This window comes from Syngnathus floridae, chromosome 5 (genome assembly GCF_059516105.1).
Source record: "Syngnathus floridae isolate MCC-2025c chromosome 5, RoL_Sflo_1.0, whole genome shotgun sequence".
NCBI classification, from domain to species: Eukaryota; Metazoa; Chordata; class Actinopteri; order Syngnathiformes; family Syngnathidae; genus Syngnathus; species Syngnathus floridae.
In genome coordinates this window covers 3863836-3887829 of record NC_142417.1, presented here as the reverse complement: position 1 = coordinate 3887829, position 23994 = coordinate 3863836, and the positions used below count along the sequence as shown (strand labels likewise).

The window sequence follows — 23994 nt, the reverse complement described above, 5'->3', positions numbered from 1 at the left end:
TTTTGTATATTATTTTATTTGATTTTCCAATTGTTTTCAAATCTATTGTTTCACTTCATTTTACTACATTATGAGAAAATAGATTTAATTCACTTTTCGCTTGCAAATATTTCTTTAATTTTCTTCATTTTTTTAATTAATTTAAACAAATTTATTTCATTAGTTTAATTATTGAATGTATGTAATTTGCGTAATCAAAATTAGAACCAAGTAAAATATACTCAAAATATAAAGTAATACTAAAATACAGTCAGAGAGGCAGTTTATTTGGCACTGACATTTATTACCAAAACGACAATAATGATAAGATTGGTAATGAAAACGTACTGTGATTGGAACAATACGATCTATTGATGACATCACTGAGGTCATTCACAGCATGATAGTGGTTAGAAAAGGACTGACTAGCATCGTTTTATGTAAACATTTGATGTGATATGAATTTGTCATTGAAAATGTACATTTGTCTTGCTACAGTTTGCATATGTTTTCATTACATTTTTAAAATATATTGTGAATGCATAGTCAAGACCGTGCATGCAGCTGTCAATCATCACCATAGCACCAATTACACATTTGTTGACATTGAAACATTTTTCACCTTCAAATCATCATCATTGTTAACGCTTTTTAGTATTTAAATTATTATTATTAAAATTTAGAAGACAAAAACACTTGCTAGAATGCTAGCCTAGCCAACAAGTGAATGATGTGCCAACATTTCTTCAAGATTAAATCATATTTTTGATATTCTACCATCCGTCGACGTCGACGCGAAAGGGTTCTTTGACGGGGATGCGTCCGCTGTTGACCACGACGCACTCGGCGTACGGCAGGTTTCTGTCATTGGTGTCTTGGAGCTCGATGGTGTGCACCACAGACTGTCAAATGACATCATAATGCTTTTTAATTCTGATGATCATTATACAGCAGAAAGAATGTGTTTAGACGCACCATGCCGTCCAGAACTTTTCCAAAAACGACGTGTTTCCCATCCAGCCAGGGTGCTTTGGTGGCCAAGATGAAGAACTGTGAGCCATTGGTGTCTGCGCCGGCGTTAGCCATGCTTACCTAAAACAAAAAAATACAACTTTATTCTCCTTAATGAGAAAACAATTATTTCTATTAAGACAAAGCTATATGCTAAGGGGTGTGTACTAAAAGATAAAGGCTATGCTAATGACATACCCATCCTGCTGAAATGTGCTTCAGTTTGAAGTTTTCGTCCGGAAACGTCGTCCCATAGATGCTGTGACCTGAACAACCACGAGAGCGTATTTTCACATTAGAATCATCGCACCACATATCGACTCATTTTTATCACTACATATGAAGCTTATGATTGACATCGACAAATGTTGACAAAAAATGGTGTTTATGTCATGGTAGCATTAGCACGCGGCTTATTTTCAATGTGGTGGTCCTACCTCCAGTTCCGTCTCCAACGGTGAAGTCTCCTCCTTGAATCATGAAGTCTTTGATGACCCGGTGGAACTTTGTGCCTTTGTAGCCATAGCCTTTCTACAAACAATCACACGTGAACACTCCCTTAAAACACTGGATTTGAGACAATCTCACACGGTTAACAGTATTACCTCTCCAGTTGCTAGAGCAACAAAATTATTGACAGTGAGCGGGGCCACCTCTCCGAAGAGGCCGATGACAATGCGGCCCACCTCGTGACCCGCCACTGTGATGTCAAAAAACACCTGCATTCACAAACAATTGCTGTCAATCCTTCAAAGCTGTCAATCAAAAGCACTAAAAGTAAAAAAAACCCATTTATTCTTGTATTTTTTTTAAAGGAAAATGTATTGAGTTTTTTTTTTTTTTAAAGAACGCTTCTAAAATCAATCCATCAAAGCTGTCAATTCAAAGCACTTAAAGTAAAAAAAAAATATTCTATATATTTTTTTTTATAAAGCAAATGTACTATGTTTTTTTTTTTTCAAAGAACGCTTCTATAATTCCACACGTAAAAATTCACTTTGTCCTTTGTGATGTCATGCTATCTTTGATTAATTGTCCCTATGAACAGTCATGGAATAAAGACGTGTTCCTTCCCTCTAACACAATTATTTTATTTTATTAACATTATAAATCAATATCTCGCTTGTTATTTCCATAAAGCTGCATTAGCAAGTGCAGCACGTGGGTTGGCGGGAAAGCCTACGGGCACACGTGTATAGTAGCGCGCGCGCGCGCGCACTCGAGAGATAATAAACACATACGGCGCTAGCATGCTAACGACACGAAGGAACAAACAAATGTTTACCTTCTCGGTGACTTTGGGTCCGCTGACCCCGCTCCGTGAACCCGTCGCCGAGTGGAGGCAGACGGTGTCCAGAAGCAGTAGCAGCAGGGTGGGCAGTAGCTGCATCGAGCGAGGCTCCATCTGGTTCCGGAGAGAAGGAATCTCTGCAGTGGCGCTCAGCTGACTGACTGGCCGGGAAACACAGCGTCATTGGCGGAAACGTCATCAGAGAGCAACCCCTTCTTCCCCTCGTCCACCCCTCTCATCCTTTCATCATCTCCCCACGTCAGCAGTGGAAAAAAAAGTTCCGCCTAGCGATACCAAATAGGAAACAAGGTGAGAAGATGTTAAAGACATTAAAGTTGTTAAAAACACGTACAAAGTGCTGAAATGTGTGTAATATGAAGACTAACTAACAATGTGACGGAAATACTTCAGCATTGTCGCATGTTAATTATGCATAGCACAGATTATGTAGTTTAACACAATGCCGAGGACGCCATTACATTATTGATGACGTCATCATCACCTTTTAAAATTTAGCTAGATTTTGCTAAATGTCATAATCCATTGACTTTCAATTTTTCGGGCAAACATGAGTATTAATTTTGACTATGTCATAATACACTGACTTCATTTATGCTGGCTTTACACCTAAATATTTTTACAGTCAAAAAAAAACTGCAAGTCAGCAGGAAGTTTCTGAAGAATCTGTTGCGTTTCTAGTTGTGTTGTAAGAAGGCTTTATTTTTTACCACTTGTTATTTGTAGGAAGACAAACTGGCTGTTTTTCAAGTGTTAGTCTTCATGCTGCTTGAAAGGGAGACTCAAGGTATCGGTTGCGTTTGAATAAATCAAAGCTCTCATCTCGTTGTTTTTTTTTTCGTGCATTCAAGAGAAGCAAAGCTGCAATAGAGAATAAAAGTCCCTGATGAATATCTGTCAATGCACATGAATTATAATAGTCAGCCTGCGGTGACCTTACCGCGCACGCACGCACATGCACGCGGTGTGTAGTTTTATCGGTCTCCTGTCAAAACGACCCGTCCATTCGTCTTTTCTCGCCGCCGTCCGCTGAATTAATTAAGCAGGAATGTAAATGTTTTAATTGAATGTCAAACAGGACCTTAACCACACAGGCCCGCGCGAGCACACACACACACCCACGTTAATAGTTTTCCTCTTAGTTGTGTGAGATTTGTTGATTGTGTGAATTGTGCTAATGTCGTTACATTACACTGTTGTTTTCTGTTTCTTATGCCACGTTTAATTGTGTAAACTTTATTAGGATTAGGCTATTTTGTTTACGTCTTAACATGAGTCACGTTATTTATTTTAAGGTTAGCCGTCTTATTTTTCTTTTTTAAAGTGTGCTTTGTTCCACTGAGTGGCTTTTGTGACGTTGCTTGTTTCGTTCATAGTGGCGCTGAGTTGTTGTGTTACATTGGTTGTTTTCTACAATAAAAGTAACAAGTAAGGAAACACAAATAACCCGGCAAACCAAAAGAAAACAATTCCTGCAAGGAAACTGAATTGGAATACAAATAATGCGATAAGAGTAACAGAAAAGTGTTACGGTAACAGAAGTTGTGTAACACAAAACAACACTGGTAGTTTGCTGCTCGTTTGTGTTGTTTTCTTTCATTGCTCGTTATGTTTTTTAATTTACGTTAGTTCGTTGAACGACTTATATTACCATGACTTGTTTTACGTTACTTGCGTTACGTTGTATTATCTGTAATTTGTCGTGGTACATATTTTATGTTTTGGGTAATAACATTAGTTGTCACGTTTTTTTATTTGTTACTTGTTGATTGTTTTCAGTGAGTTTGTCACATTAGTTTTGTTGCTTTTCTCGTGAATCAATTCACGCCCGTTACGTCACGTATGTTAACTTGTCTTAAGTTTCCTCTTTTGTGTTCTGTTGGTTGTGTTACATTACTTATGTTACTTGTCCTGTGTTAACATTTGACGCGTTACATTGCCTGTTCGCTGACTGTGTGCTCTCTTTTGTGACTTATGTTAATTGTTTTGTGTTTTATTGTACGTATTCTTGTTAATTGTAGTTAGTTGTGTTGTGATAATTGTGTTACAGAAGCAGTTCTCAAGTTCACATTTTATCAATTGTGTGATGTTTTTTTCTTTCAAATTCTTATTTTAGGCATGAAGACGTTTTATTTCCAGGTGATTTGTGCGCTTGGGGTTAAAGTTGACTCCAGGATGGGAGCAGTTTGTGTGTGTTTGTGTGTGTATGTGTGTGTTTGCTTGTTAATAAGTTGTTTTTGTGTGCAAATAATTAGCTTTCCTTGTAGAAAATGATGAATTTGGGCAGTTAATTCATCGATCGGCCGATGCGCTGGGCTGTGGAAAAGTCATTAATCAATGCGTGAAAAGAGCTAATTCTCCTCCCGCCGCTTCCTCCGAGACAACACAAAAACAACACAACACACCTCACACACACCTCACGCTGCTGCAGGAAAATATGTTTTTTGGGTAATGTTTCACACATACACACTCAGACATAGGCTGGCTTCTTTTTTTTTTGTTCCTTTAGGAAAAACAACTAGCAGACAATTCATTAAAAACTACACCAAGAGCAACAACATTTGACAAATATTTTCTTCTTTGTGCCCATTAATAAAATATACTGACAAAATATTTCACAATGGTAACAAAGTTTTTTTTTTAAAAAAATCATACATTTTTGTGGTAATGTGTTTCCATGGTTTGTCTCTTTAGTGTGTGATGTTTCTTCTCAATTGAGTCTGTTGTGTTACTTCATTGTTTTACGTTATTTGTGCGATGTTCATTGTTTTTGCAAAGGCTGGTTACTGTTGAAATCCAGTGCCATAAGTGTAAGAAATGAAGACTTGATTGAATCTTAACAAAGGTGACTCAAAAGTTGTTTTTGTCCCTCACAGGATTGTCGTCAAATAACACACAACGTGACAAATGGGTGAGTTTCTTTTCTTTGTTTTTCTTGTTTTTAGGTGAAATGATTAGAATGATATGGAATGTGGCATCCCTCAGGGAAACAGGCCGAGTCCACTTATCCTTTTCATTTTTTTAATTAACTACTTCATTACCATTCAAAACAATCAATTTGTGTCGTTCACGACATGTTTGTGTGTTTAAAAGCTAGCCAGTTGATGTGATTTGCTCCTGATGAGCCGGAGGCGAATTCCCTCTCTCGACCCGCTACTAGCCAACATTTTTGTAAAAAAAAAAGTTAAAAAAGTGTCTTTTGGGCCGGCAAGAGTTCATGCGGAGACGCTGGCGTGTTTGTGTTTTTGTTCCTTATCAATCCAGAGCCGCTCGCCAGGATGACGGATGGCGGCTGTCACGCCGATGCTAGTCATAACAACGCCCGCCTTTACGTGTTCCGCCGTTTAGCCCGCGTCCTTATCCGCGCCTGCGCTTGCTGACTGATGTGTTGAGTGTGTGTGTGTGTGTGTGTGTGTGTGTGTGCGCGTGTGTGTGTGCGCGCAGACGGCTAGCAAGCTACGGGTCGCGGATAACAAGACCGACCCAAAAACACAATGAGCTCAGCTGTAATCTGTCTTGTCTGCGCACGCACACACACACGCACACATACACACGCACACACACACACGTTGCTAAGGAAGTCAAGGCCAGTCAGGCTAATAATAACAATCAGCAAGTAATAATAGTAATAATCTTCACGGCAAACAAAGTGCGTCAAACAGGAAGAATTAAGAGGAGGGTAGTTTGACGTCATTGTCAAACCCAAACACACGTCATACCTTTAGATGCCACCAGAGGGTGCTACTCACCAGAATGTACAAACAGATTTTTTCATTTGTGAATTTTTTTGTTTGTTTTAGTTATTGACATAAATTGCAGTGGCATTGCATTTGTTGTGTTTTCCGATTATCATCGCGTTCGTTGTTGCGATATTTGTTGTCTGTTAGCATCCATTGTGTTACGTTGAATACCTTATGTCAACTGTTTTCCTTTCATTGTACCGTTTTATTTATTTTTTAAATTTTCATTTGTTTTGTTGTGTTGATCACGTTATATTTTGTCGTGTTGGAAATTGGGTTTTCTTTCTCGTTGTTTTACACTTCACATCAGTTGTTAGTTGTGACAAAAACACAAGCTGAAGACACTTCCAAAGAGCTGCTGTCGGCCACAACTCCCACTCGGACGCTCACACGCAGACTAATTTCATAAACAGACTTCATAAGACAAACTTCATAAAAGCAGTTTAAGAGTAGTACATTCATTTTATTTTTAGCAGCGAGAAAATTTGACAGAAATCATAAAAAAAAAAAAAATTTTACCTATCCCCCAAAATTTTTTCTTTTAATCTTGGTCTTGAAAAGGGCTGATATTGGCCGATTAAATTGCCCCGCCGACAATCTGCTGCCTGGTGGGCGGTGCCTGATATGTAAATGAGCTTGTCTTAACGCTCTTCATCATTTCTAAATGTTAAAAACTATCCTGCCACTTTTTTTAACAAGAAAAAAGTCAAGTTTTCATCTTTCCCGTGTCAGTTTGCAAGTTCAAAGTTCACATGTAGGTTGCGCGTCACCAGGGACAATGTGTGTGCACGCGCCTGTGTGCGTGTGTGTCGGTGGTCCGAGAAAAAGAGAGTGGGGGGTGTGAGCGGCACACGGTCACGTGCTGCTTTTTTTGGCTGTGGAGGCGCGCAGGACACATCATCTTCCTCTGCTTCTTCATCCTCCTCTTCTTTGGGGTCGAAGAGTGAGAGAGAGCAAGCAAGGGAGAACAAGAAAGAGAGAGACAGGGCTTGCGTGTGTGTGCGTGTGTATGTGTGTGTGTGTGTTCCTCCATGAAGAAGAAGAATCGAGGTCGGACGTCAGCGCTCCTCAGCCGCACACACGCACGCAGCCTCACCGCACCGGTAAGCTTATTATTCTTATTAAAGTTCACTTGTATGTTTATTGTTGATGTTTTTTGTGAAGTACTTTTTTTCATCCCTATTTTCACAATTTCTTTGTTTTTATTTTTTATGTGTTTTTTTGGGGGGGGTTTGACGTGCAAAAACTTTGCGGGCGTTTTGACTCAATCAACTGGAGAAGGTTTCGATGAGCAAACATGACAACCGACTTTTATGACGTTTTGTTGTCTTTGTGTGCGTACGGTTCACAAGTTGACCCCCACAAAAAAGTGGAGAAGGTTCGACCGAGTGGAACGAACGCAACACCGCCACTCCTCCATGTCTTTTTGTGATCTTGCATCAAAACCTGAATGTTGTCGTTGTTGTTTCCATGATTTTAAATGTTTGCGCTGACTCGGCAGGTGTGCGATCGAATTTGTGGGCTTTTGTTCAGAAAGACTTGCAGCACATGAGAAATGAAATCTTTCTGTGAATGTTCATTTTCACATTTATTTGTAATTAGAAATGGCTTGATTGAAAACTAATTGTTTACAAAGAAATCCCCCGTGAATATTTAAATGCAGGCCTGTCAGTCATTATTGCGTATTAAATTATGCCTTAATCAATATTGTTTGACACATTTATAGCTCATTGAATGAAAGATGACATATTTACTCATATTATTTATTTGTATTTCTTTATTTTTCATTTGCTTAATATTTTTTTTTACAATTACTGTATTCATTCTTTTTTTTAAAAACTACTGAATGTATCGATATGCATAAATATAGAGATATCCTTTTCCGTCCATCAAAACGGTTTAAAAGCTTCACTACAAAAGTGTTTTTTGCATTTTTATACACGGTGGATTCATCATTAAATTTTATTCAACATGTTTAGGCCGTCATTAAATCCACTGTCATACATTTCTGTGCGTTCAATTAAACAAGACCTATTAGTGATTTTAAACCTTAACTGTGTCATTAAAAATGCACTTTTGTATAGTTATTTACATGTATGACTATAATATGCAGTTAAATTTGCTAGAACGCTTTTAGGTATGTAATTTATATTGTCTATTTTTTATTTTTAAGATTAGGCATGAGTCCTGAGAGTGAAGTCAAATGTGTGCGTGCGTGCTCGAGACGCAGATGACTGACAGTTGTCATATCCCCCCACCCCCATACAGACGGCGTGGCGCCATGCTGAAGCCAGGCGAGGCATCGGCGGCGGCGACGGCGGCGGCGTCGGCCTTCCTCAAAGTGGACGCGTCGTCCTACCTGCATCACTGGCAGCAGCTTTTCCCGCACACGCCGCTCAAGCCGCCCCTACCCGCGCCCTCGGGACCCCCCCACTGCACCTCGTCGGGGGCCGCCCTGGCGCCCGCCTCCTCCTCCTCCGTGGTGGTGGCCCAACTTCCTCTCGCCCAGCACATGGCGCTCTATGGGCAGGCCCTGGCTCCGGTGGGCCCCGGGGGTCCCGGAGGGGATGCGGTGGGGGTGGCCCCCCCTGCTGAGAACCCCGCGCTGGGACGCCTGCTCCAGGTGAAGGAGCAGAGCTGCGGGGGCGTCGGGGTGGTATCGTCCAGCGTGAAGAGCGTTAGCGGCGAGGAAGGCGGCAGGACGTCCACCACCGTGCAGACGGGGGGCAGGATGAAGCTGACCGCCGAGGAGTTGGACTACTTCCTCTACGGGCAACAGAGGATGGAGATCATACCCATCAGCAGCCACAACACCGACGTCAACAACCGTACGTGCACGCACACACACACACACACACATGCACACACACACACACACTTGTGTAAATGTACAATGTGTGGACTTTATCTTTATAGCTTAATTTACAAATGTCATTTTTGAGATGTGTGGAGGTAGGTTTTTCATTCCATCATTTTAAATTATAATCATATTTTATTGCTAATTATTTCTGAATATTATATTTATTTATTTTTATACATAAAGACATTAAATTGTGGTTTATAATTTTGTGAAACTTAATATTTAATTCTCAATTGAAAGTGTTTTTAATTTGTTACCCTAACCCTAATGCCTCGAGTATTTTTTATTGTTAATTTTTTTATTAATTTTTAACCACTAACCTATAACTTTATTTACATTTGAAAGATGTGATGACATCCTAAATGTCATAATATCTACTGTTTTACATTTTGAGTTATTTTCAAATTGATAAATAGTCATATTCATGCACATTTTTAACTTAATTTTTAATCAAAAATACTTATCTTGTAATATAGTAAAATTGTATGAAATATTTTTAAGGCTAAAAATGTTATTCTCAAAGTCTTTTAAATTTCAACGAAGTGCAATAGCTCAGTTTGTGTAAACATTTCACCATATTAAAAAAATTTATAGTCAGCAGAGGAAAATTATTAATGAAAGTTTTTTAAAAAACTAAACAAAGAACACATTTTAAAAGCGATGGCGGATTCTTTTCGACATGTGACATTGGAGGTCAGTGGCCGCGAGCTGTGATTGATTATCAATCAGATTTCACTTTCAAATTATTGATCAGCAAACTGAATAATCTTCACTTAATACGTCATTGAATGTGAGCTACAACTGTAGCGCTTTGTCATTCCTAAACAAAAATACATTTTTTCACAAGCTATAATTGCACTTTTGCATCTTCAAACCACTTCAGACGCAACTCACAACGTTTCGACATCATCTCCTTTCCCATTTTGAACCTTCGCGACATCATTCCCTCCTCGCGTGTTTGCTCTCACGTCTTGGCCGTGTTGAAAAGTTGTCATGAAAGTGACGTGATGAAGATGTGTGTGTGCGCGAGCGTGAGAGCGTGTGCGTGTGTGATAAAACGGTTCATCAGCAGTAATCTGCGTCGATACGCGCCGGCAGGCCCGATGAGGGATGGCGGGACAAGCGGGAATTAATTGCTGCATATAGTTTTGTGTTGGGGGTGGGGAGGGGCACGGAGTGGGGGATGTGCTGGGTCTTGAGGGGGGACGAGGGGCGGGGGGATCGATCCAGCGGAACGCTATTTATCATCCCAACACAACCATACGGAGGTCCCGGGGGGCCACACTTGTGTGTGTGCGAAAGTGAAGTGTTTAGTGTGTAAATAAAGCAGTCTTCTCTCTCTCTCTCTCTCTCTCTCTCTCTCTCTCTCTCTCTCTCTCTCTCTCTCGCTCTCTCGCTCTTTCTCTCTCTCTCTCTCTCTCTCTCTCTCTCATACACACCCAAAAAATAATAATAACTATAATATACAGTCAGTAACATTCTGCTTGTGTCACATGACAAGTTTGTACATTTTCAATGAATTCATGTCAACGTCTTGACAACGTGTAATTTTAGAAGTAGTGTATCGATACACAAAATAGGTTTCATTGATAGTTTTTGTTTTTTTTCACTTTTATTGATTCATTTTCATTTGATGATTTCACCGCCACCTTAAGCACACGCTTCACGTTTCATCTAGATTTGCCACAAAGTGACCGACAGAACGCAATCTAGTATTTTCCTACGTCTTTTGTACATTTTTCTCATTATTATTCAATAATGAGTCCATTACTTATTTCTTAACTCATTTCACATATGAACCAGTAAAAGTAATTTATTCAACAATTTATCCTTACTATGTAATCTATCAACAAATGTTTTTTTTTTATCAATAACTTTAATTTTGACGCAATAAATGACATGTCTATGTCAACCACTGTAACCTATTTACCGATAAACTATTTTCATAAACAAATGTTATTTTTGATGAAGTGGTCAAGAAATTCTTCTTTTCCGCCAAGTTTTAATCAACTCATTTCATTTATGAATCAAGAAGTGTAATTTAGAGCAAGCAGAGTTTGTATTCAGTGATTTTAAAATATTTATCAAGACTTAAATGTAATTTAAAATATAATCCAGAAATTTTACTTATCAATGTGCAATCAAAAAATGTAAATTAATTGTCCAGATTTTTTATTTATTCATCAATAAATGTCATTTATACATCAACCTACTTTTTAGTAGACAAATTTCATGCACAAATAGAGAAATGCATATGCAGTTTTTAAAAAATTCGTTAACGTAATAAGTAGTTTTTAACTTCAATTTTCAATTATGACATTTAAACTCTGAAACTTTATTCTTGAACCTGCCTACTTTGTAATCTGCAAAAGAAATTGAATTAAGTTACGAAATATAATTTATTAACAAATGCAGTTTTAAATTCCACAGAAATAATTGCCGTATTTTCATGTAATATAATGCAAAATAATGTCTTTTGTTTTAGCATTTAAATCACAACAATTAATGTACACACACACACATGCACACAAAGTGCTCACATTGTATATTATGTTTGCAGTTGTTATCCTGTAGTCTGTGTGTGTTTAAGTATTGTTGCTAGGCAACACGGAGACAAGCTTCTGATTGTCATGAGATCCAATTCGGACTACGTCAACTCCCAAAGTTTCCCGCGCTTCCCAAAGTGGGAATGTTTGTTTGACATTGTTCCCGCTCGGCGGAGCATTAAGAAGTCGGCAGCCGCCTATTTCATGACTTCATCCGTCAGTGGCTGTCACTCTTCCTGCGCCGCCGATATTTCAATTTTGGGAAAAACGCGAGAGAAAACAAGCGGGATTTCCTGCTGGGAATTTTTTTAGTCCAGATAATCATCAGCGCGTCAATTATTGACATCAATTAGTGTCACACTTCATCACGCTGCAACGCTGCGACCGAAGCGTTTCGCCCTGACGCGCCGCCACACTCGAGACAGAAATATGTCAGGAATGATTTCAATGCAGCCAAAGCAAACTTGAAAAAAAAGGGGAGGGGGGGGGGGGCTTCATTAAAAAGAGCAACAGTGGACCAGCTTTCGAAACATTCAGAAAACAACGTGAACAGAGTGGACCAGATAGTGTGAACCAGATTTGAAACTGGTCAGAGTCTGGCGTGAATGTGAAACCAGTGTTGACCAGGTACTGTGAAACAGGTTTGCAACCCGTCCGAATCAAGTGTGAATCAGATGGAATCCGGTCGAGACCAGGTTTGAATTTTGCGAAACCAAGGTGTGGATGCAATATGAGTCGGATATGAATTATTGTGAAGAGTGACAAATCTGAATGTTCCTTCACTTTGAACATTTCCTTCCAGGCTGCGACATGTGCGCGGACAACCGTAATGGCGAGTGTCCCATGCACGGACCGCTTCACTCCCTGCGGAGGCTGGTGGGCACCAGCAGCGCCACCCCGGCACCGCTCACTCTTCCCGACGTTCCCGACTGGCTCAGAGAGCTGCCCCGAGAGGTGCGGGGACTCGAGTCAGCTGACTTGAATCGCGCTCAAGTTGCCAATTTTAAATTTGACTTAAACCTCTGTTCTGCTTGAAACACCTCATCCATCCATCCGTCATTTGTGTGTGTAGGTGTGTCTGTGCACCAGTACACTCCCCGGTTTGGGGTACGGAATCTGCGCCGCCCAGAGAATTCCCCAGGGTACCTGGATCGGACCTTTCCAGGGCACCCCCCTCATGCTGGACAAAGTCCGCTGCGGAGGCTCCAGGAACACGCGGCACTTGTGGGAGGTAAGAGAGACACTATTCTGTGGACCTTTGGCTACCCCTTGAAGGATGCTGACATCTACATTTGTGGAAACTCAATACACTGGATGTGAACGAGACATGTGTGACTCAGGTGCGAACCAAGTTTGCCAGGTTTGAATCAGACATGAACACAATGTGCATCAGGTCAAAGCTAAATGGGACCTGATGTGAACACTCTCCTAATAGAGTGTCAACTAGATAGTTTGACTGAGGCATGAACTGGGTGTTCTCCCAGTTTAAATCAGGCATGACATCGTGTTCATGACACAAAACGTTTCCAATTTAATTTCTACCCTGTTCACATTGTACTCACACCTGATTCGCATTCGGTGTGAACTCGGTGTGTAAGCACCAAACGACTGTATGTAGAAGATAGTGTGTTGCAAGTTTGAAAAAGGTACGAATTGGTGTGTTGAAGTTGTAGTTTTCCATGTTGAAGCCCAAAAAGGAAGCTGAAGATTCTTGTTGGACACATGCGCACTTTTAGGGAGAAGTGATGAAGTCGTCTCGAGGCCGTCACGGTTGAGCTGTGGTCGTGAAGGCGGCGGCGGCGGCGGCAAAGAAAGCAAAGTAAAGTTGGCTCGGCGGCCAAATATTTTGCTAGCGCGACGCCCGCGAGGATTCCCACAATCCTACTGGGCCTGTTGGAATGTCGTAAAAGGCTTTTATTTGCCATCCTTCGACGCTTTATTAAACAACCGCGGTGACATCATCGCCACAGCAATCACTTTGTCTGCATTAGATTTTATTTATGACGACTCATGATTGTCAAAAAACAAACTTAGTTGGCTTGTTGCATTTGGACTGGAGTTGAGGCGGGTAGTATAATTAATGACATTAAGACTTCCTGCTTGGTCATATTTGGACATTTTGTGTCACGTCATTTGGAATTTATGCTTTGGTCACAGTAGTGTTTGTGTGTGTGTGTGTGGTGGTATCGAAGTCGTCTGTTGCTGGCTCCGCCTCCTCACGCTTGTAGTGTGAGAAAGCATGGTGAGCGCTTGTGCAAATATTTTGGGACGTCTGATGAGCTGATTGATGGAGGAGGCAGCTCACCGGGAGCGCTCTAGCGGCAGCTTGCTGGTCCGCACTGTTGATCCTGGTTCTGGTTCTACTTGAAAATGTGCTTCCCGTTGTGTGCGATAATGTGTGAAAGACTGCACTTTCTTTAGATTTGTTTTGATCTTGTCATACGTTGGAGATGTTTAAAGGCCTGCCGCACACCAAGCGATGTGGCTGAATGCGGTTGAAGGTACTGTATAAAGATTACATATCGTGTGTTTGGATGTGAACGCAACGTGAATCAGGTGTGAAATCAGTTCAGTACACATGTATCATAGTAAAGCATGTGAACACATTTTGATAGTGTGCCTCAGGTCTGGAACTACATAAACCAGCGTGGATTAGTTGGCGTAGACTTATCTTCTTATCCATGTTTAAAACTGGAATGAAACAGATGTGAATCAAGTTCAAAAGCATTGTGAACACAGTGTGGACCAAATAGTGTGAATGAGGTATGAACCGGGTTTTAAACGTGCAAGTATTTGAACCAGTTGGGAACGAGGCTTGAAAGTTGTTTGAACACTACCTAGACCATATAACCTGATCCATATCTGAACTAGATCGGAGCATGATATATCCAAATTATGAAACCTGACAGTATTGGTTTGAAACAGATAGCGAATGAGTATGAATTTGAACCAGGTTTGAATTAGGTTTGAAAGCAAAGGGAAGCTGATGTGCCGTGTGAGATAGTCTGAACCAGATTTGAATGTGATGTGAATCACGAACGCCAGTGTTATTTTCATGATGGTTGTCTGTTGTCTTTTTTCCCGCAATAGAAGATGGCAATGTGACCAGGAATGGTGAAGGTGTGATGAGTGGTGTGAGCAAAGAGCAATTGTGATGAAGAGGAGGCTGTGGGCGTGTAGAAGAGGAGGTGATGAAGAGAGCAGATAACGGCAGAATTAGTGCGTTTGATTGATTTTGTGTACAACTCAAGCGTTGGATCATTGATCTTCACTCACAAACACTTTTACACCATTTGGACTCTATAACAACAACAGCAGCATTGCGCTGTCACCATGCTACCTGATGCTAAGTCATGCTACGTGATACAAGCTGATGCTAGGCGATGCTCAAGTGGTCTGGCCTTCTTTAAATAAAAACTTATCAGCGTGACAAAGTGCTAAAACCCTTTGCTGGCTCGTGCGTGTTAAGGCTGTTTTATCACCTCTTGCGTGACGTGCGCGCTCGTGCTAAACGTGTTTATCACGACGTGCGTGCGCTAAGTGTATATGCCACACTTTGCTTTTGATAACCATGACTGCATTAGTGACATTTTTCACACAAATACACGTCGTACATGTCATGATAAACACACCTAATGCACATAGTACTAGCATGTAAGGATAGTGATAGTGAATAGAGCTTGTTAATGGCGTGTGTGTGTGGTCTTTGAAGTCAAACAAGGATAATGTAGTGAGACAGATGAAAATGTAAGTATGAACCAGATGTGAACATGGTGTGTAAAAGCAAAGTGAATTTTGTTCAAATCTGACAGGCTTGAAGACAATCCGATGCCGTTCGGTGTGAACCAGGTTAGCAATAGATCTGACCAGACATGAACACAAACCAGAGTTGAATGGATATGTTACGTGCGTGTGTTTCAGATTTATGACTCCGAAGGAACGTTGTGTCACTTCCTGGATGGCAACGATCCGGCTAAATCGAGCTGGATGAGGTACATCCGATGCGCCCGACACTGCGGAGAGCAGAACATGATGGTCGTTCAGTACAGGTACAAACTTGCTAATGCTAAATGTTCACTGTTAGCTTTGTTGTCAATACCTAGTAAACTGTAAAAAAAAATTTAAAAAAATACAAGAGCACTTTATTGAACAAGCTTAACTTATGCCACTTACCTCAGCCTCATTATAATTTAGCAAGTTAGTTCATGGTCGTTTTGTCTTAGTCTTGTCTTAATTGTTTTTATTAGTTTAGTTTATGTTAGCCTAATATGGTTTATTTTTGCATAACTTTTGTCACACATAACCAGAGTTTTACCTTACTATTACACAAGCCGTTTCTCAAATCGCATTTTTGTCCATTCTTACGTGAGACGTCATCAGTCGCAGCCAAAGTCCTGTTCCAATTGAAAGTACGCATAAACCAAGAACACACGGAATACCCGGATGTTGTTCTTGTCTGCTAGCTTAAACCACGGATGCATCGGTTGGTGACTTGTGAAGACTTGGCTGGGAAAATATCCCGAGATGCGTTTCGTGCTGCTATCAAAATGGCTAATGCGGCAACGGAGGAGAGGACTCATGTTTGTAAGTTGAAATCTAGTCACGTGATTTATCTGTGATGAACTACGGAAATACGCCAGAGAGGAAATTTACAAGTACACATGCGTTCCAATTACAAGGTGACTTGCGTTGTAAGGAGGTAACTTTTTTTCCCCACTGCGTCCTTACGAAGACCATACTTGCCGAGTTCACGAGATCTTACTCTGCACTCTTGATCTTGAGAAACGGCTATAATAACATTTATGTATTAGTTAGATGATCTTAGTCTACCATCAACTTACAATTTTCTAGTCTAGCTTAGTTAGTGTAGCGTACAGTATTTTTGACATTGTCGAGTTTTAGGACTTCTTTGGACCTAATTGCTAATGTGGCTGTGGTTTGAGCAAAAGCATTTCTTTAGAAGTCAAAAGTTGCCTCGTGTCAAGCATGTTTCATTTTCTCTTAGCACACCTGGGAGGGGTGGGGGCAACATGTCAACACAGTCAGGAGGGGCCTGGCTGCAAATCAAGCATACCCCTGACCTCACACCAGATAAAACGAGAATTAGGTGGTGGGGGGGTGCTGTTTGATCCGTGCTTGCTGCTGCACCGAGGCGAGCGGTGTCGCACATCAAAGAGTCTCATCAGGCGGTCAGGTATGAAAAAAAGCAAAACAAACACGCCCGCAGTCTTACAGAGGGGGCGTGGTCTTGACTGTGATACATTTTTGGGGTCAGATCAAGCAGTGTAATACTCAATCACACAAATACGGTAATATGACAAGCTTAACCTTTACATAGCAGCTTATCTTCGCTTCTCACCGCTAAATTAGCTAGTTGAGGCTCGAGTTAGCCACATTAGCCACATTAGCGACAAGGTCCAAAAAAAAAAAAGTCCTTCAGCATTACTCATGTTAGTGATGAGGTCCTTCAACAATTTGCGTTTGTGTGTTTTAGGTCGAGCATCTTCTACCGGGCGTGCCTGGACATTCCTCGAGGAAGCGAGCTCCTCGTTTGGTACAACGATTCATACACTTCCTTCTTCGGGATTCCGCTGCAGTGTGTCGCTCAGGATGAAAACCGTGAGACTTTTTCTGAGTTTCTTCTAGAATACATTGCCATTACGCTAATGAGTCTAGAAGCTGACATGGACATGGGGACAAAGGTCTTATCCAGCACGTTGGACACACGTAGAGCACAGATGTAGTACATAGAACTCCAAAATAGACTTAAGACATGATTTGCAAGATAGCTGAAGAACACACATCTTCAGGGTGAACTTTTGTAGGACCCGGAGAGAACGTGATGACACAGACCAGGAACATATGTAGATATTGGACTCAGATCTTCGACATGGTTCTAAAATGGATGTGTTGTGCGTGCAGTGAACGTCCCCACGTCTGTTTCGGAGGTGATGTCTCGCCAGGAGTCCTTACAACAACAAGCACCCTTTGGCAAGAGCGGCAAAGCCACGGCGTCCTTGTCGTCGTCCGTGCGCTCCATGGTGTTTCCTCAGATATCATGCAGCAGAGGTTTCTCCATGCTGGACAAGAGCGGAGCGCCCTTCCCTTCATCCGAGTCGTCCTTTGGCCAGCTGTCCTCCAAGAACCAAAGAGTCTTGGCCAGTCCCACGTCCACCAGCCAGCTCAGCAGCGAGTTCAGCGACTGGCATCTGTGGAAGTGCGGACAGTGCTTCAAGACCTTCACGCAGAGGATCCTGCTACAGATGCACGTCTGTCCGCAGAACCCCGACAGGTAAAGAACACAATCACAACCATGGTCTGGACTCAACTGGAAGATACTGGACTTTAGACTAAACTAGAATAGAGTGCAATCAACTTGACAGGACAAGTTTCGTGGAGAACAAAATGAGCTGGACGAGACTGGACTGGTCTGGATGCCAATAGACTAGTACTAATTTAATAGTAGGCTAGTCGGGTTGAGACTAGAATAGTTTAAATAAATTCAATTAGACTTGACAAGACTGGAATTGACTGAACTGGAATTGACTACAATAGATTGGACTGGACCTGAAAGACACTTGACTGGACTGGACTAGATTAGAGTACAAAAGACTACAATGGAATCTTCAAGGAGAACAGCCATACTGGACTAGAATAGGCTCGTCTGGACTCCATCAACAGAACTGAACTGAACTTGAATGATGTGTAGGTGTGCTATTGACTAGTAGAGGCGAGACTAGACTTGACTGAACTGGACTTAACTAGACTACAATAGACCAGAGTGGATTTTGAAGTGACGTAGACCATGAATAGAAGCACATACTTAAGTTTTGTGATACAAAGTGTGTGTACGTGTGTGTGTGTATTGTGTCACGATGACACACACACACGCGTGTGTGATGATCTATTGGAGAATTTTTGCTTATCTTTATATTGTGTAGTGTGTGTGTTTGCGTGTGTGCATAAATCACGGTGGCGGCAGTGTAGAAATTGTGGTTGTCACGGTGACGGGTGGGCAGGCGGGGCCGGTGTCACCGGGTCAATAAATGAAAAGGAAAATGAAAAAGTGTCTGCTGATGTGCAAAATGTCAATAACAACATTTTATCCACACTACCGTCGCTCTTTATAGAGTTACGGGGACGTTCATCCAAAAAACCAAACCACTGTCGAAATCTAGCTGTTGAATATCAAGGATTTTAAGTTCCTGGGTTTTTAGTTACATCGAGGAACGTTTGGACATTTTGTGTGTTTGGAGGGCAGTAACAAGATTAGGTCCTAGGTAATTGATTTTGTTCAAAAATAGACCCTGTTTGAAATGTAGTACTTTTGGATTTAATCCTTGTAGTTCCAAGAATACTTGTAGCCACATCTGCTAGTTCAAGATACTTTTGGTGGAAGTAGGAACTTCTGGAATGTTGCTGAACATGTAATTAGATCCTTAGAGTTGAGGAAGAACAATTCGGACTACAAGTTCATCATGTGACCATGCGATGCGTTCATCAATAGTGCAGACATGATGAGGATGATGATGGCCGGAAGATGTGACAGTTTTGTGTGTGTGTGTGTACGTGTGTGTGTGGACCCGCAAATGATTGATTGTGTATTGATGAAGTGTGAGTGCTGATTTATTATCTCTGCTCTCAAACACACAAACATGTCATCATAGCAACATACACACCCACACACACAGTTTTCCCACGTCAGTCTTTCACTAAATTGTGTGTGTGTGTGTGTGTCTTTCCTCAGGTCATGTGTTAGGCCAAGTGAATGTTAGTCATTAGTACTCACGTTGAAACTAGTACTCACTGAAACTTTTCACACGCTAACGAACACAGTATTGGTGTTAGCGATGTTGCCGTAGCATTTGTTGGTAGTTAGCGACCGAGCTTGTAGCGATGTAACGCCACACAGCAAAGCTAGGTTGCTAGCTGCCGTGTTGTCGCTGGCGGTGACCCTGGGGAGAAGCTAACACACACACACGCACTCGTGTGTAATAAACAATAAGCGCACATTAATCTTGATGCCGCGCTTGAATAAATAAATCAAAAAGTTCCTCTCATTGATCACTGCAAGTATTCACGATCAATATCGGCTTCATAGAAAAGCGCAAATTAATAAATAAGAAATAATAAACACGCCAGCGCTTATACAATGACACTTGATAAATGAGCGCACACACACACACTCACAAACACACACACACACACACGTGGCAATCTGCAAGAGAGGATATTCACTTTTAGTGTTAATGGGAATAAGTGTGTTATTTTCTGACCATGTGAGTAGTGTGTGTGTTTATAGTGTGTATGCTTGTGTACTAAATGTGTCTAGATGTGTGTCATCTGCCGGTTAAAATAAGTGTGCATGTGTGAATCTGTTTTGAATGTGTTGTTGTGGGTTCTGCCATGAGGGGGCGCCAAAGATCAGAGTGTATTACTAACCGCAGCTCCCTCTCCTCCTCCTGTTGAAGGCCGTACCAGTGCGGCCACTGCTCGCTGTCCTTCTCACAGCCATCGGAGTTGCGCAACCACGTGGTGACGCACTCCAGCGACCGGCCCTTCAAGTGCGGCTACTGCGGACGCGCTTTCGCCGGCGCCACCACGCTCAACAACCACATACGCACGCACACCGGCGAGAAGCCCTTCAAGTAAGTCGCCCTCACGACACACACATGCACGCACACGGCATTTTGTGACTGCTTCTTCTTCACCTTCTGGTCATGTGATACCACCTGTCTTCATTTGTAATCCTAAAGTCAATCAAAACCCAAATTTGAAATCCCAACCTTGTCCGCCCCTAGTTTGCATCCTCACTCTGAATCCTAAACCCTAGTTTGGAGTACTACTCTGAAGCCTTAGCCCTAGTTTGAAACCCTCACCCTAATTTAAAACCCTAACTCTAGTTTACAACCCTACTTTGAAACATGACCTTTGATCAAAAGCACCAACCCTGGTTTGGAACCCTAACACTCGCTTTAAATCTTAACCCTGACTTAAAACCTGAGGTTTTTCTGGAGAGCCTATGTAATCTACTTTAAAGCGTAACCTTCCACGATGTGGATCGGCCATCTTTGGTCCCGTCAACTGGTTAGTAGCCTCCATACGCTTGTCACACTAAATTGAAGTTAGCGGCGCGCTAATGGCTGTCGTTGCGCTGCGGCTCGGACGCAATTAGCGAGGACGGCGTCGAGGTCACGTCGGGCGACGCGCCATTAACGACCAATCGCGGTGACGTGACACGCCGCCTGCCAATCAACTTCAACACGGTGCACGTGTGTGTGTTGGTCGTCTTGTCATCGGGCCCATCAAGGCGTTGTCACGCCGTGTTGCGGTGCGGACGTGACAGACACTTTGATGGCAACTGTTCGAACGAAAAACAAAGAAAATTCCGTCTATCCATCCAAGTAAAGGTTTGGTTGAAGTTCAATAAAGACAGCCCATAAAAGCACTCAGGAGAAAAAATGCAAGCTAAATAAAATAGTTTCAATCCAAAATGTAATTGTAAAACAATAATACATATAAGGAATCCCCCCCCCGAATAAATCTACTTAAAAAAATAAACCAATAAAATAAGTTGGACAAAATAAAGAAAACTACAGTAAATTCATTTAAAGCGAGTAAATAAATACGCTTGAATCATCCACGTATACAAAAATAAATGATGTGATTACATCATGGACGTTGCGAATGTACAAGCAAGCGGTTGACCCCATGACCTGATTTTTTGACACACATTTCGTGACGTGTGCACGACACTTTCTTTTGTGTCCTGTTTTTTGAGTCACGTCGTCAAATCAAAACCTTAGCACCCATGTAACATATGACTTTCGTTTCACCGATCAATAAGGTTCTCACACACGCTCGACTTAAAAGGCTTCCTCAATTGCGTGTGACACCGTGCGCACGTGTGAGTGTGATGGGAATTCCCCTCAGCAGCTGGCTTGATAGATTATTGACGAGTGTGTGTGTGCACGCGGGTGTGAAGATCACAGCAGCAATTCTAGCTGACGGCTCCGTTGACCTCACACACACTTTGTACTGTCAATGTCTATTACTCTTGACAACACACTCCTCTCGTGTGTGTGTGTGTGTGCTGGTGTGTTTGAATCCCAGAGTAACGCAAGGTGTGACATCATCGCAAGATCATCATCATACACGCTAGGATTAGTGGTAGGGTTAGGGCTAGGGTTCATGGTAGGGTTAAGGGTCAAGTTTTAGGGTTCAGTTTGGGTGTGGGTTTAAAGCTGTTTTTTTTTTTTTAACAAGGGTTGGTTTTACTTTGGACTTTCACATTGAAAAAAATTAAATCGGGGTTTGAAAGCTGGTAAATGCTTATCTTGAACGTTATTATTGATTTGGGTCTTTTTGTGTTTAGATGCGAGCGCTGTGATCGCAGTTTCACTCAGGCCACCCAGCTGAGCCGTCACCAGAGATTACCCAACGAATGTAAACCCAACAGCGAGGGATCAGTGGGAGGAGACTCCATAGAGGTGGACTAGAATGCAAGGCAGGTCGGCAGAACTCAAATCTCACCAAATTCTCCCTTTGGCCGCCGTCCGTCTTCATTGCGAGCTTTTCTACCGCTGCTCACATCCAACGAGACTTTCGCTACGCATGGGATTACCTTACAGCACAATAACAAATTTCTTTCACAGTTTCACTGATGTTGTACCAAAGTTCTTCCACAGTGTTACAGAATGTTCCAGCAATTTTTTTTTTTTTACCAAAAGCTACCACCAAACTACTACCAATATCATACCAAAGCTCCTGTGAATTAATTTCTACCAAAGTTCAACTGCTTCCAAAGTTCTCGAAGGTTCTACTGTAGTTCTTTAGATTTCCAAGTCTACTTGTGTTGTGCCAGAATTTTACTATAGTGCTACACTACCAAAGTTCCACCAAATTTATTTAACCCTGTTTTACTTTTTTTGTCAACCAAGGTTTGCCTAAAGTATACGAAGGTTCTGCTAGAATTGTAGAGTAATTGTACTGGTCTACCAAATTTCCTTCAATGTTACACCAAAGTTTCTTCTGGTTATACCAGACGTCTGTCTACCACTAGTATACTGAAGTTAAACCAATCATCAACCCAACTTCTTTGAAGGTTATGCAAGGTTTTTCCCAAAATGAAGTTTCACCAAAGTCTACGAACACGTTCCACAAAGGCTACACCAAAGTTTTTTCCAAATTGTATCAGAATGATACTTGTTATACCAAAGAGTAACCCAGCTGAAATGCTGCCAATGTTATGTTCCGACAAATTTACCCAATAGTTGAAAGTTCTCAATTTTCACATACTTGCTAAACTTGTAAGTTCTACCAAAGCGCCACAAGTTCCAAAGTGCTTGCTGAAATTCTACAACTGTTCTCATGATCAAGTTGAGCTCCACCAAAGTTTTACAAAATATCCAGCACCATTCCACTACTGTTCTACTTAAGTTTTTCTAAGGTTCTGTGGTCTGTCAAGAAGGAACAACTTCAAGAAGGCACTGCAGCTTGGACTTTTCCTCTCGAATGAGACGACGGAAGGTTTGACGCCTCCCTCACAAGCACACCAAAGATTGTCTGACATCATATAGGTAAAAAAAAAATTAAAAAAAGAGGCGGAGACGCTAAAGCAAACACGTCATGAACATTTTAAAAAAAAAAAAAAGATATTTATCTTGTGGCGGCACTTTGACTTATTTAACTTTGTGCATACTTCGCTTCACACATGACCTTGTCTTCCATTTGTATCATCCAATTATGTTTTTTTTTGTGTGTTTTTGTACCAAAAAGAAGAAAAAGCACACTTGACACAGCAGCTTTACAGGCCTTTGACATTCATTGATCTATTTTTGGGGAATTTTTGCAAATTAGCCATTCACTTTCTGTCTCAGAGCTGAACTCGTTAAATGAACAATAAAGTTGGGAATACAAGCATCCAAGATTTTTCATAGGATTATCTTTTGGTTTGGGGTGTTGAGTAATTTTTTCACCTCGATCTGCTCAGAAAGTAGGTCCACGCTTACCGATAAATGGGACGAAATTGAGCCATATCCTTTTTGGTCAAAGTTCCAATTATCAGGTGGTGTGAGCGATTTCTCCATGATAATCTGCTAAAAAAAAGTAGGTTACATACATGCTGATAATTGGACCTCTGGAGGATCAATTCTCCCTTGTCAGCAAGTAAATGAGTTGCCTGAGATAGGAAGTGGTGAAAAGTTTGTGTACGTATGAAAAAACAAAAATGTCAAAGAAACGATGCTTTTTGTCTCGCTCACGTTTGCATGATTTGAAATTAAAAACGTGAGACCTGAAGAAAACGAGGTCTAAAATAAAGGGAGTCCGTTTTGTCAAGTCATGCCTGTTAATCGTTCCGTTTGTGCCGTCATTTAAAATTGACACCGCGGCACACTCGACGTCCACGTTGAATTTGTAACCACTCTGTTTGGTGGGGGTGTTATCATCATCGTTACGACTGAAGGCAACTATTCAGACCTCCTGAAGCAGGGATCACCACATATATGATCGCATTTTCCCTGGTAGATGAAGCGCTTTGTCAGCAAG

The 23994-nt window shown here is 41.4% G+C and overlaps 2 protein-coding genes across 6 annotated transcripts; one reads left to right on the top strand and one right to left on the bottom strand.

Moving 5' to 3' along the window:
* Nucleotides 1-262: 262 nt before the first annotated feature.
* On the bottom strand, nucleotides 263-2491 carry ppic (peptidylprolyl isomerase C). The gene is made up of 6 exons (XM_088375757.1): nucleotides 2276-2491; nucleotides 1596-1709; nucleotides 1428-1521; nucleotides 1189-1256; nucleotides 955-1071; nucleotides 263-881 (listed from the first exon to the last, which is right to left on the bottom strand). The coding sequence occupies exons 1-6, from the start codon at nucleotides 2393-2395 to the stop codon at nucleotides 753-755; spliced, it is 642 nt and encodes a 213-aa protein (XP_088231883.1). The 5' UTR covers nucleotides 2396-2491; the 3' UTR covers nucleotides 263-752.
* On the top strand, nucleotides 2098-23784 carry prdm6 (PR domain containing 6). 5 transcript variants are annotated; one of them, XM_088375613.1, is made up of 11 exons: nucleotides 2099-2590; nucleotides 5176-5210; nucleotides 7077-7142; nucleotides 8308-8867; nucleotides 12248-12399; nucleotides 12518-12676; nucleotides 15367-15494; nucleotides 16940-17064; nucleotides 17368-17737; nucleotides 19917-20093; nucleotides 21821-23784. In XM_088375613.1, exons 4-11 carry the CDS (start codon nucleotides 8321-8323, stop codon nucleotides 21942-21944), a joined length of 1782 nt encoding a protein of 593 aa, XP_088231739.1. In that variant the 5' UTR covers nucleotides 2099-2590; nucleotides 5176-5210; nucleotides 7077-7142; nucleotides 8308-8320; the 3' UTR covers nucleotides 21945-23784. The 5 variants fall into 5 exon arrangements, with proteins under 5 accessions (XP_088231741.1, XP_088231739.1, XP_088231738.1 ...); XM_088375615.1 differs by lacking the exon at nucleotides 7077-7142 and having other exon boundaries at nucleotides 2098-2590; XM_088375612.1 differs by lacking the exon at nucleotides 2099-2590 and having other exon boundaries at nucleotides 5744-7142.
* Nucleotides 23785-23994: the final 210 nt, after the last annotated feature.